General features: G+C 38.6%; 1 protein-coding gene across 2 annotated transcripts in view; it reads right to left on the reverse strand.

Annotated features, from left to right (window-relative positions):
- Window positions 1-11,850, reverse strand: part of Gsk3b (glycogen synthase kinase 3 beta) — a 173,181-nt gene extending 161,331 nt beyond the window's left edge. For both annotated transcript variants that reach the window (XM_074073238.1, XM_074073237.1), the window contains exon 1: window positions 11,233-11,850. In XM_074073238.1, the coding sequence (XP_073929339.1) occupies window positions 11,233-11,320 (88 nt within the window). In that variant the 5' untranslated portion in view covers window positions 11,321-11,850. The remainder of the gene's footprint in view (window positions 1-11,232) is intronic.
- Between the last annotated feature and the right edge of the window lie 1,309 nt (window positions 11,851-13,159).

Genomic DNA, 13,159 nt, shown 5'->3' on the forward strand with positions numbered 1-13,159 from the left:
TAATGTCAATGCAAATGGCAACAGTAAAGTTACAAAAAAAAAAAAAACTTTAAACAAATGAAATGTGATTTTGGGAAGGGTTCTATTGTTCTTTAAAATGCTCAATGCAGAATTATCATATGACCCAGCAATTCTACTCTGAGGTACATATTCAGAAGATATGAAAATATATATCTACATGAAAATTTGTTCATGAATGTTCACGGCAGGAATAATTCATACTAGCCCAAAACGCAGAAACAATCCAATGTCCGTCAACTGATCAATGCATATATGAGCTGTGGTATTTCCATGTAATAAAATATTATTAAGCAATCAAAAAGGAGGCACTAATACATGCTGCAACATGGAAGACTCATGAAGACATTCTGCTAAGTAAAAGAAACCAGTCATAAAAAGCCACTTAAGTGTGTAAGTCCATTTATATGAAATTTTTAAAATAGATGTATACAAATACAAAGGAATTAATTAGTGCTTGCCTAGAGCTAGGGGAAAAGAGATGATCAGAAATGGTTCTAATGGGTACAAGATTTCTTCCGGGGGTGATAAAAGTATCCTAAAATTATACTGTGGTGATGGCTGCACAACTCTATGAAAATACTAAAAGCCTCTAAAATGTATATTTTAAATGGATAAACTTTATGGTATGTGAATTATCTCAAAAAAGCTGTTTTTAAAAGGAAATGTGAATATTGTATACTGCTTGTTTCTGTTATAATAATATCAGGGTTTAGATACTGAGAATAATTTAAGTAATAGTTTAACTAAAAATAGTGGTATAATGTTATTAGCATAACAGCAAAAGGGAGGTGGACGCAGCAATAAATGATATCTACCATATTGAGAAGACAAAAAATAATATCTAATATTAAAACAAAAACTAAAAGCATATTAATTTAAAATATGACAAAAACTACTACAGGAAAAAGTTATCATCCTTAAGGTTGCACCTGAGAAGTAGGACTGGGGATAGACGAGTTTCCATTATAAGCTTTTTTATACTATTTGACTTCTTTAAATCACATGAATTTATTACTTTATAAAAATAAATCTTTTTTTGGCAGTAGTAAGGGCTGAACTCAGGGCCATGCACATGCTGGGCAGGTGCTCTACCGCTTGAGCCAATCTGCCAGCCCTTAAAAATAATGTCTTTTTAAAAAAAAAAGAGTTAAGGAATGCTTAGTTTAGGAGCAGAATGAAACCATGCGCTCTTAAAGAGGTAAAAGGCACAGGCTTCATTAACATTGACGCACTCTGCGCCTCTGATCTCTCAAGAGAACAGGTTTTCTCACCTAAGATGTTAGAAAAATGGAAAGTTAAAGGAAAAAATGAATTCTCCTGTGTCTTTTTCTCTACCATGAAATAAGCATCTAGTCCCAGAAAGAAGACAGATTACATCTATTTGGCACTACACATAATTTCTTAAATACATGCACAGTCAGAAATATTTTAAATGTGTTACTAAGTACTCAATGCTTAAGACTATTTGCATTTTACTTCTAATTACCAAGAAAGGAACTCTCTCATCTTCTTATTTATTCTCCATCTAATTCACATTCAGAAAAACAAAGTTTAATAATCTACTAGGCAGAAAAACAATAGTAATTTTCTAGAGTAACTGATTTAAATTTTCTTTTAATTCTAACACTCTTCTATTAAAACCAGAGTTGATTTTGGTACATATACACAAATAAGTCCATCATGGAAATCATTAATCATTAAAGACTTAAAATATCTATGGAGGATACTTAAGAAATTGTAATGCTGGCTATCAGAAAGGGAAAAGGTAGCTGCAAAAAAATGGGAAGACTTCACTGTACACCTTTTAAATTTTGAACCATTTTTACATTGTTTGAAGGCAAAGTAAATAAAACATGTAATTGTCTTGGACAAAGTACCCAATTAATATTATTTGGCTATTACCAGACGCTATGTAAAGATGATGTACCTTGCTCTTGTATATACATGTAATTATATCTAATTATTGAAGCCCTACCAACTCAAAGCTTCCTCTTTCTTTCACAATTTAAATAATGTGTATAACATGAAAGCCCTAAAATACCAAAATATCAGCAATACCTGCTATTATACTGAAAGTCTGATGTCAGGCATAAATCCAGCACATTCAACTCTTTAGGTACTGTCTCTGAACACTTAAAAATGTACCATTAGCAATTTATTTGACTCAATAACTTCAAAACAAGTCATAAAGAAAGCAGTAAATTAACTGGAAAGAATTAACTAATTTTATAGAACAAGAGAAGTATAAAGAATATCTCACTTAAAAAAACAGGTTAGCCTTCTTTGTTAAGAAATCTAAAACACCCACCTCAGACCTACAAAAGAAGAAAAAGTTCTTTGTTATGATCATCCTTTTTCTTCATCACAACAATTAAAATACCCCCTTTTTCCATTCTCATTACATAGGCCAGACTGTATTTGGTAAACGTGCTCTCTAAATAGCTATTCAAAATTCAAAAGGAAGCTTAAATGATCCCATCAGTCCTGCATAGGATTCCACAAACAGGAGCCAAGCGGGTAAGAATACAAAATGTAAATTCCATACATCCACCAAGGAAAAAAAAAGTAGAAAGTCTTAAAATGATTAAAACTGTTGCTGAGTATTTGTATGTAAATGGAATATGGAAGAGTGAGAAACATACACTGGACTAAAATGCAGATGGACTACAGAGGAGAGAGTTTGAACACAACCTAGGCTATCATACTAAATAAAGACTTTGGTAGACTCCAACTAGAGGTTGGTCAATCAGATATGACCCAGTTCTCTTCCTCATCACTTCAATGGCCAAGAAATTATAGAAGATGTTTGATATAGTGAGGCTATTGAAGAATCCCACTCTCCAGAAAAGACTTTCCTGCCTCCTGTCTAAAAGAGAGTTAAGTTTGTATAATTTAACCTTGCCTAGGTGAATATTTTGAACAATTATCAGAGTGATTTCCCCTCGAGTTATTTAAGCCTACACTAAATAATCCCAGTATGCATGTTTTCTTGAATCTCCTGTCTATTCTATTCAGCAGGTGTGTAGCACTTAACATCTGTATCCAGCCATTCCCTTCTAATGTATGGTTTTAAGAAACCAGACAACTGAATGAAATACAACTACATGCTAAATCATAATAAAGAACCATCAAAAGCCTAGAGACCAGTAAGTGAGAAAGTGTGTTTCATCTGCCAGCAGATAACAGATGATATATAACTGTTACCCTTTGGAGGAGGGACAACAGGGGACGCCATTTTCAGACACTAACAAATGTCCAATATATAACTATATTGTACTATAACTAATTGGTTGAATATACAATTTTAAAAAATATGTCCTGAAGTTTGCCACCAAATTTTAAAAGGGTAAAAATTTCTAATAAAGAGAAGAAATGGAGAGAAATAATAATCTTTAAGAATGACTAACATTACTTGGAGTTATACCAAATTTATTTACAAAGTGTCAGTACTTATTCAATAGAAAACAGTACTCTGACTTAACACTAAACAAAAAATACTACATATTATTTTTCTTGTGCTGGCAGAAGTCCTAATATTCTTAATGTTTGTCTTAAGAAGTCTTCCCCATTTGGAGGCTACTTAAAAATCTAAACATTGATCTACCATATGATCCAGCAATACCACTCTTGGGGATATACCCAAAAGACTGTGACACAGGTTACTCCAGAGGCACCTGCACACCCATGTTTATTGCAGCACTATTCACAATAGCCAAGTTATGGAAACAGCCAAGATGCCCCACCACTGACGAATGGATTAAGAAAATGTGGTATCTATACACAATGGAATTTTATGCAGCCATGAAGAAGAACAAAATGTTATCATTCGCAGGTAAATGGATGGAATTGGAGAACATCATTCTGAGTGAGGTTGGCCTGGCCCAAAAGACCAAAAATCATATGTTCTCCCTCATATGTGGACATTAGATCAAGGGCAAACACAACAAGGGGATTGGACTTTGATCCCATGATAAAGCGAGAGCACACAAGGGAGGTATGAGGATAAGTAAGACACCTCAAAAACCAGATAGCATTTGTTGCCCTCAACGCAGAGAAACTAAAGCAGATACTTTAAAGCAACTGAGGCCAATAGGAGAAGGGGACCAGGAACTAGAGAAAAGAAGAATTAACTTAGAAGGTAACACACATGCACAGGAAATCAATGTGCGTCAACTCCCTGTATAGCTATTCTTATCTCAACTAGCAAAAACCCTTGGTCCTTCCTATTGCTTATACTCTCTCATCAACAAAATTAGAGAGAAGGGCAAAATAGTTTCTGCCGGGTAGCGTAGTGAGGGGTAAGGGGGAGTAAGGGATGGGGCGGGGGAAGGGAGGAGAAAGGACTCAAACATTGTATGCACATATGAATAAAATAAAAATTAAAAAAAAAAAAAAGAAGACTTCCCCAAAAGAATTGAGAATTTTTTCAATGTAACTATAAATGGATAAATGCTATATTGGCTAACAGGCATGTCTGGAACTAATTTCAAAGCAACAGTAATGATGAAAGTTTTACAGTCTTACAGTCACTGCTAAATTATCAGTGAAAGACTGTCCTAAAAGCAAAAGGCACTTTAACTTATCTCCGGAATCCACATGTTAAGGAACAGCAATCCAATCTCTATAACATACAAGAAAAAGTGCAAGGGCTCTAGAATCAGGTCAAGTATAAATCCTGAATGAGCAACTTTCCAGCCAAGTAATCTTTAACAAGTTGCTTCATCTCTCTGAATCTCATCTGCTTCATCTATAAAGTCAGGACAACGATAGTCACTACTTTGTGGAGTTGTCACAATGATTAAGATAGGACAGTGTGTAAGGAGTCTGGCAGAGTGCTTAGTAAATACTCAGTAAGTACTCCACATTATTATTTGTAGTCACATCTACTAAGATAACTTATTTATTTTTACCTTCCTAAGTCAAGAATTGTACCATGATACAATTAATGGTAATGAATACATGGAATATGAATATTACTGCTTTGTACCAAGATTTCTTAATATTTTTGCCTGGTTACTGACTACCTTTCTGGCTTTAGAGCATGCCTATTAAGTCCTAGGCCTATAAATTAAGTTATACAATCATTTAAAAGTCAAGTTCCTAGAAAAAAGTTCCTCTTTCCTCAAAAATGTTTACTTTTTATCACTATATTGATTTAAAAGGGCAATCAGGAAATTAACAATCCCAGACCACGTTAGTAACAGAATATAATAAGGGCTCAGTTTATATCATCATCGTCCATGGTATCCTGAAAAGGAAAAATTGGTTTGGCAAAATAAGTTCCAAGAAAACTGTGTAACACAAAAATATAAGACTCAACCACCTTGTCTTCATAATATAAGCAAAAGAAGGGAGACTGTAACTCAGACCCAAATCTACAAAGTTGTGTCTTTGTATCATGTACCAGACGAAGTGCATTGCAAGCATAAGTATGGCTTGGAATAATTTACTGAATGTCCACTGCATACTGAGTATTACTTTAAAAAAAAAAATACTGGATTAAGGGCTTAAGCAGTAGAGTGCCTCTCAAGCACAGAGCTCTGAATTCAAACCCCAGTACCACCCAAAATTTTTTTAAAAAGCTTAAAAAAACTAGAATAAAAATTCTCTTAAAAATAAATATTATCATGGAGTAACTAGTCCTTTATTGTTTAAGTTTAATGGTAGGAAACGTTTGGGAAAACACTATTCTCTTTTAGCTGTCAGTTTTCCCTTACCATGCTTTTCACACAGGTTTTTACAACACATTCAAGTATTTCAAAGACAATTTGTATAACCAAACATAGGAACAAAGACTACAACCTCTTTAAAACCCATAAACCATGAAAATGTTTTTGTTTTTGAAATTGGGCAAAATTCCCCTTCCTCCAACCACCCACCCCCAAAAAAAAGAACTAGAAAATGTTAAATGTCCCAACAAATACCTATGCTCATGGTGATTGTTCTTAGAATGATATCTGGGGAATCAGGTTGGACCTGTTAGTACCAGTACAAACTCTGTTCACACCCATGTGCTCTGCCCCTCCTCCGTTATTTAAGGCTCCTTCCTCAACCTTCTCTAAGTATAAAAAGCACACAAACATAGGGCTTCCCTAGTCTCAGAATCTGCTGCTGGTACTTAAAAATTCTGGCTGTCCCAGCCTTGTTTATCCAAAACAGTATCTCACACCAGCAACTCAAGTCCAATATAAGGAACAGACAAGACAGGATACAAGTACAAAAGCCATTTGGTATCCACAGGTATATGGTTCAAAAGTGATGGCCCACAGTTGAGAAAAAAACACCACTGCTCTGGGTGCAGAGTTCAATGCTGTACTGTGGATGCTTGATTCATTTTTCCCTAACACTGTCCAACTTCCCCTAAAGACATGCCGCCATTCAACAAATCTCACATTTTCACTTACCACTTAAACTAAATACATTCACTTTTACCTTGCTTTGGGCGCACCATTTGCTTTGGGGGAGGCAGATTTTTCACAAAATTAAAGGAAGAGAAATACTCAGCAGATCACACATTCATTTAAACACAACTGGCAATAACACAGGACTGACTGATAGCTTCTCTGCATCTACTGAGTTGTGTGATGTGAGCGAGAATTAGTTTTGTTTTTGACATCTTTGATTTTATTATTTTTTCACTACACTTGGTCAAAACCACATGTAATAAATCCACGAATAGGGTGGGCTTACCATCTAGTTTCACTGAAATGAGAAGATGTCACTTCATTTTCTAAATCCAGCCCCAATCCCCCACAAATTGATCTGTGAATTTCTAGGTTCCTTTGAAGTTTCTTTCTAGTATCTGTGTCTGCTACTTGACAGCATTCTACAGGTACAAACAAAGACAACATGCAAGTCTTATTCCAATAAGTATTTTAACAACTTTAGGTAAGTCTAGGTGGGAAAGGAGTGAAAAGTAAGATTCTACTTTTCAGTGTCACACATGAGCAATCTTTTCTGCACTAACAAAGGATAACCAAGAAAATGGCTAGTTTTTTTTTAATAATCTTATTTTGAGATGCCAGGAGACTAAACTTCCCTGAAAAATAGAAAGACTTCAGTTGCTACCTATTCTTTACTGTTAAACACCATTCAACTTACTACTGCAGTATTCTGTATAGAACTACCCTTAATTACTCTCTTTGCTAATAAAAATTTTGATCAAAAAACTTTATATGAATAAATAACTTAAGTGATAGTCACTGACTTATTTTCCTCTATCCAAACCTCTTATTTAAACATTAAACTTAGGTAATTAACTACATCTCCATTAGTTTACCAAAAGTATTTACTGCCAATATTTTAGCCAAAGTTGCCATGGGCAGATAGTCCCCTTATTTTCTCTATTTTGAGTAAAATATGTGATTCTAAACAAGGATCTGTATAGGATATTAACATTTATTCAATAACATTCAAACTTGGATGCAAACAAAAAATACTTGTTTTAATAGCAAATGAAAAAAAGTATTTGAAATATGTTGATTGAAATGTAGGATAAATGCCTTAACAAAAAGGGCAAAAAGTACTTGGGATAAAATCAACTTTGAATTTCTGCTAGGGCCATCTGTACTTATTATTTTAAATGTAAAGTAAAAGAATAATCTTTTTTTTTTTAAAGTTGGTGTTTTGGGTTTTATTTTGACAGTCTTAGGGTTTGAACTCAGGGCCTTGTACTTGCTAGCAGATGCTCTACCACTTGAGTCATTTCACCAACTCTTTTCTGTACTGGTTATTTTTCAGATAGGGTCTGGACCAAATCCATCCCATTCTAGCTGGGGATGACAGACACATGACTCCATACCCAGCCATTGGTTGAGATGGGATCTCATGAAATTTTTGCATGGGCTAGTCTCAAACTGTGATCCTCCAGATCATCACCTCCCGAGTAGCTAGGCTTATTTATGGGCATGAGCCACTGCACAAGTTTAAAAAAAAAAAACTTTAAGCATGTACCAAGGATTAAGTTAGAGGCTACACAAAGTTACCTAAAATGTTTAGTTCACAGTTTATTGCGACAAGCATTTTCATTGTTTCCAAATAAATTACCACGGAACTAAGTTTCAAGTGTGAGGCTTTTAAATCTATGCTAGAAAGTATTTTCTTTTTTAGACTTTAGTCAAAAGCACTTAAATATAAACATCTACTTTCTGCTCCCAAATATATTCCTGACATTTTTAGGTACAGAAAAATCAGAAACTGAAATTAATACACTGAAAAGTTAAATATCATTTCCAGTAACTAAATGCTGTCTGCTGAATTTCAAAGGAACCTAAAGGGGAACTCATCTACCTTCTCATCGCAGCACTTTTTCAATTTTCTCATTACAATTAACAATATAACTGGGCAGTCAAGTCTTCCGGACCAATAACCTCAGAATATATTTTTAACTCCTGACTCCTTCACAAATATTCCCCTTCAGTCCAATCCAAAGTCCTGCCAGTTCTACACTCACTGTCCTCAAATCTATTCTGATCATACCATTTTCACATTTCACTTTTTTCCCTTCATGATTCACAACATACCCTACTATCTCCCTAAAAGGGTCTGTTTCTCTACATAAATCCATCAACTCAGCTGTCCAAATCATCTTCAAATATCTTATTTAACAATCTACAGTAAATCCAGATCTCTCCTGAATCTCAACTAAACTTTTACATAGGCAGCCCCTTTTGTTCTGTCAGCTAACCCTCCCCTATTTGTTGAATTCCATCTCTTCTTATTTTACTACTTAGGCCCCTTTAATTCATATTTACCAACTTGCTTGCTGCCTCTCAGACAAAAATCACCATTTCTTTGCTTCTGTACATTCCTTCCACCTAGAATCCTTCACACTTCTCCATCAGTTGAAGTTACAGTGTCCTTTAGCACCTGTTTTAAACACACCTCTGAGAAGCCTTCCCTTCCCTAACCCTTCTTTTTCACCACCCCTCTTCTTTGTCTCTCAGAACAACAGATACAATTTACATTTTATAATCTTTCAGTTATGCTATTGTTTTCCTCACAATTTGCCTTAACCACTAAAACTTCTGAGGCCAAAAGTTATATATCTATGTTTTGAATAGGGGCCCCTTAGAACACCAGCACCGTAACAAATACTTATTAGCCCCCCCTTTTTTCTGTAAGTCCTTAAAGAAGAGGTTGTCAAAACACAAAATCAGCATTAAACTCCAACTATGGAAATATTACGTTGACCAATATGGTAATATAAAATTACACACGTTAACCTACACACCAAAGAATTACTCCATCTTCCATCAACATTTCTAACCATCAAGAACTAGGAAATCACTTTCAAAGAAAATCCTGGAAATAAAATGAACAGTTCCAAAATTTAGCATCAGAATCTAGCATTACAGATCTCAAATATGTCTAATAAATGAATTGCCTAAAACTGATTTTCAGGGGTTTTAAACTACCTGACCAAAATGTAAAACATATGAACACTCCAGTACCACAAGAAGCTCTTAAGTAGCTATTATAAGATTTGCTTCATCATAGCTGAAAATTACTCCAGAATTTTTTCAAATTCCTTTCAAATGACCCCACAAAGTGCTTAGAAAGCATGATCCCTCTCTGAAAGATGCAAAATCAGCTTCCCTCTTCCTATACCCTGTGTTCTCTACTAGCTAGTCACTGAAAAGGAAAAAAATTGTTAACTTTCAAAAATCTGTCCCATTCAGGTATTACCTTGGACTCAAGCAAGTTCCAAAAGCCAACATGACTTGAAATCTTAAATGCAATTAAAAGTGATCAAATTATGTTATAAACAATTTCACATAATGGCAAATACATTTGGTTTTTTTTTTTTTTTAATCTTACTTCTTCAGTTCTTAGTTCCTCTAGGCAACAAAGTAGTTTACCATCATCAAGGCCCTTTCTCAGACAATAAGGAAACAATATATATGTTTCTGTCAAATTCTGGAAGTATGTTTAAATGAGCTGTCATTAATACCACATAAACATCTCCAGAAATAGATACTTTGGAACACTGGATACTTAGTATACCAAGCACTTCAAGAACCACACTTTTCAACACAAATCCAGGGCAAAAGAACAGTCTAGCAACAGAGACAACCCTGAACAACGTCCAATACAACCCAAATATCCCTATTATTTCCGGGACCACAGCCTTCTGTAGAAGCCAAGACCAAAAGGCCTAAATCCATATTCTTGTGACTAACTCCAGTCTTAGGTAAATGTGACAGAAACTAATGAAACAGTATTATAAACAGTCCTAAAACGGGATCCCCTTGGAACTCTAGAACACTTACCAAGTAATAAATGCAATGGCACTTCAAAACTGAACTGAAATGACAATGAGTCAGTGACATTTAACTTAGTATTTGGCACTATGACAATACAAACCTCAATCAAAACTCGGACCTGCTTCCAAGTTACCTTTTGATTAAACATGCTATAGGGTGGCAGACTGACACTGTCAAAACAGGAAGGTTAATAGATAATACATTAAGCCACTTATTCAACTGAAGACAATGCACTTAAGAGATGCAACTGCTGGATATTTATTGGTTCCCACCCTCCCCTATTAAAGGGAGGAGGGATCATCGCTGGCCTTCAAACGTGAATGCCAACCACGGAGCAAGTTCATGCCCAGATAAAGAAGAAATACTTTGTATAGTCACACAGGCAAAAAAAAAAAAAAAAAAAAAAAAAGAAAGAAAGAAAGAAAGAAAGAAAAGAATTAGGAATCTGGGACATTTAATGTCTCTATTACGAATATAAATTCTAATCCCTGAGACCTGAACTAACTACAGTATCCACCTTCATTCCAGAAGGCACATTCTGCAAATGCACATCATGGATTATGAGCCAAGTCTTGTCCTCTTTACTCAAAAAGATGGAGCAAGAAAACTCTTCAATCACAATTTTAACGTGGAAACACTCGAGGACTTGATAAAGCTGACTACCAACAACAAGCAAAGTGTAAGAAAGAAAATTAGTTTCCAATTAAATCATCCGAATAACAACCGTATTCTCTCCATTCAAGGTTAATGAGACCGGGGAGGAGGGACGGGAAGACAAGAAAGGAAGGAGCTGCTTCATCCTTGAGTGAAGACAGGTTCTGCCCTCTTTCAATGCCTATCTGATTGTTCCATCAGGAGGCCTAAGAGTTTAAGATCCTGGTATTTCCGAGGTTTCTTATTTGAAGAGGGAGGTGGAGAAGGGGTGTAAAATAAAATCGATACTCACTGCTAACTTTCATGCTGCCAAAAGCTGAAGGCTGCTGCACTGGCTTGCAGCTCTCCGCAAAGGAGGTGGTTCTGGGCCGCCCTGACATGATCGCTGTTCCCGAATCACCTTTTCCTTCCTTCCTTTTCTTCCTTTTGTTTTATGTTGGAGTGTTAGCTTAATGATAAATGCAGCATTAAGTTCTCCCACAAGAAAAAGAAAAAGCCTTCGAAATCTTGGCTTTTGTATAGCTACTAAAAAAAAAAAAAAAAACGAGCGATGTATTTCTCCTTCAAGACAGATTGCTACGGATATTTAACATATAGATGATCCGGGACTGGGGGAAAAAATACAATTATTTCACCTCCCTTTCCTGGGAGAGGAGGAAAAGGGTGGGGGAGGGAGCTCCTTAAAAAATATATATCACGTGAAACGAGGATAAATACTTGATTGAAAATAAGTACTCTGAATATTATATTTTCCTCGGGGATTTTTTTTCCGAGTCAATGAAGAAGGGAAGCGGCGGAAGGATCACGAGGCTCACGCTTGACGAGAAGGGGGATGGGAAGGAGGGCGGAGGGGTGGCTCGGGTGCGACGGCCGGGAAACGCTGCGGCCCGGGCAGCGGCGGGATTCGGCGGGCTGACGGCGGGGCCCGGCGAGCTGAAGGGCGGCGGAGTCGCGAGTCAGTCAGAGGCGGGCGGTGGCGGCGGCTCCTCTCCTCATTGCGCCAGGAGCAGCTGCAGGCGGTGGCTGGATCCAGCGGCCATGGCGGCGGCGGCGGTGGTGGTGGTGGCGGCGGCGGAGGCAGCTCCCTTCAGAACCCAGGCAGCGGCTCCTTGACTGCTCCCCATACGCCGGGGACATGGGAACCCGGCAACCGCTTCCGTCCCTCGGGGCCCCCTCCCCTGTCCACGGCACCGGCGCGGCCGCCCTCCGCCTCTCGCTTCTGCTCGGTGCCCGCTCAGGAAGTGTCCGCGCTTTGCCCCCAGCCCGGAGCCCTGTCAGCGGCTGCAAGGCCGGCTCCTCGGTTGCTTCCTTCCTTCCTTTGTCAGTCGGCCCGGGCGGCGGCGGCGGCGGCAGCAGCAGCGGCGGCGGCGGCGGCGGCGGCGGCGGCGGCAGCAGCAGCAGCACCACAAGCCCGCATTCGCCCGGGTCGGGGGCTGCTCTGTGTAAGGAGCACCGTCTGCGCAGCCGCTTAGCGCTTCCCCACTCCCCCTCCCCCTTCCTACTCGTTCTCCGCCTCCTTCCTCCCCCACCCAGCCTTACACCACCCGGAGCCCCGCCGCCCGCATAACAGGCGTCTGGGAATCGCCCGCCGAGCCCGCGCCCGCCTGCTTTCGGCTGTGAAGCCGAAACCCAAAGCGGAGCCAATCAACGACGTCTCTTGTTTGCGGCCCCTTCCGGAAAAAGCCGATGAGAATGAAGAACCAATTAGAAAGTATCGCTGGAAAACCACGCCCAAAGAGCGGGAAATGCCGAAGGTAGCCGAAGGGAAAGAAGGTGGTTTCGCCTTGTTCTGTGGCTGGCTAGAAGACAAATCCGACAATGGCAACAGTGGCCAATCAAAGTTGCCGGCCCTCAGGGGAAAAAAAAAAAAAAAAAACAAGAAGAGTTAAGCACAGTGAAAGCCGGAGTCGCGGGAGAAACTGCACGGCTGGGTTCTGCGACCGCTTTGTCATTGGTTGGAAAACTCCGCTGGGAGTGTACGGTTCTCGGTGATTGGTGAAGGGAAAGGTGCTTCCGAGGACACCTGGCCAGTCAGAATTTCTCCTCCCTCGCTGGGATGGGAAGAAGAAGAAAGCGGAGGGAGGGCGCCTATAAAGCGCCTTCTCATTGGCTTCCAGCTTCGGAGCAGGAGTGGGGGTAAAAGGGAAAAGGAGGGAGGCCGAAGCGCATGGCGGTGGCCAATCGGCAATCAGGGGTCGTGGCGGACTGTCTGATGGGCT

This window comes from Castor canadensis, chromosome 5 (assembly GCF_047511655.1).
Source record: "Castor canadensis chromosome 5, mCasCan1.hap1v2, whole genome shotgun sequence".
Classification (NCBI taxonomy): domain Eukaryota; kingdom Metazoa; phylum Chordata; class Mammalia; order Rodentia; family Castoridae; genus Castor; species Castor canadensis.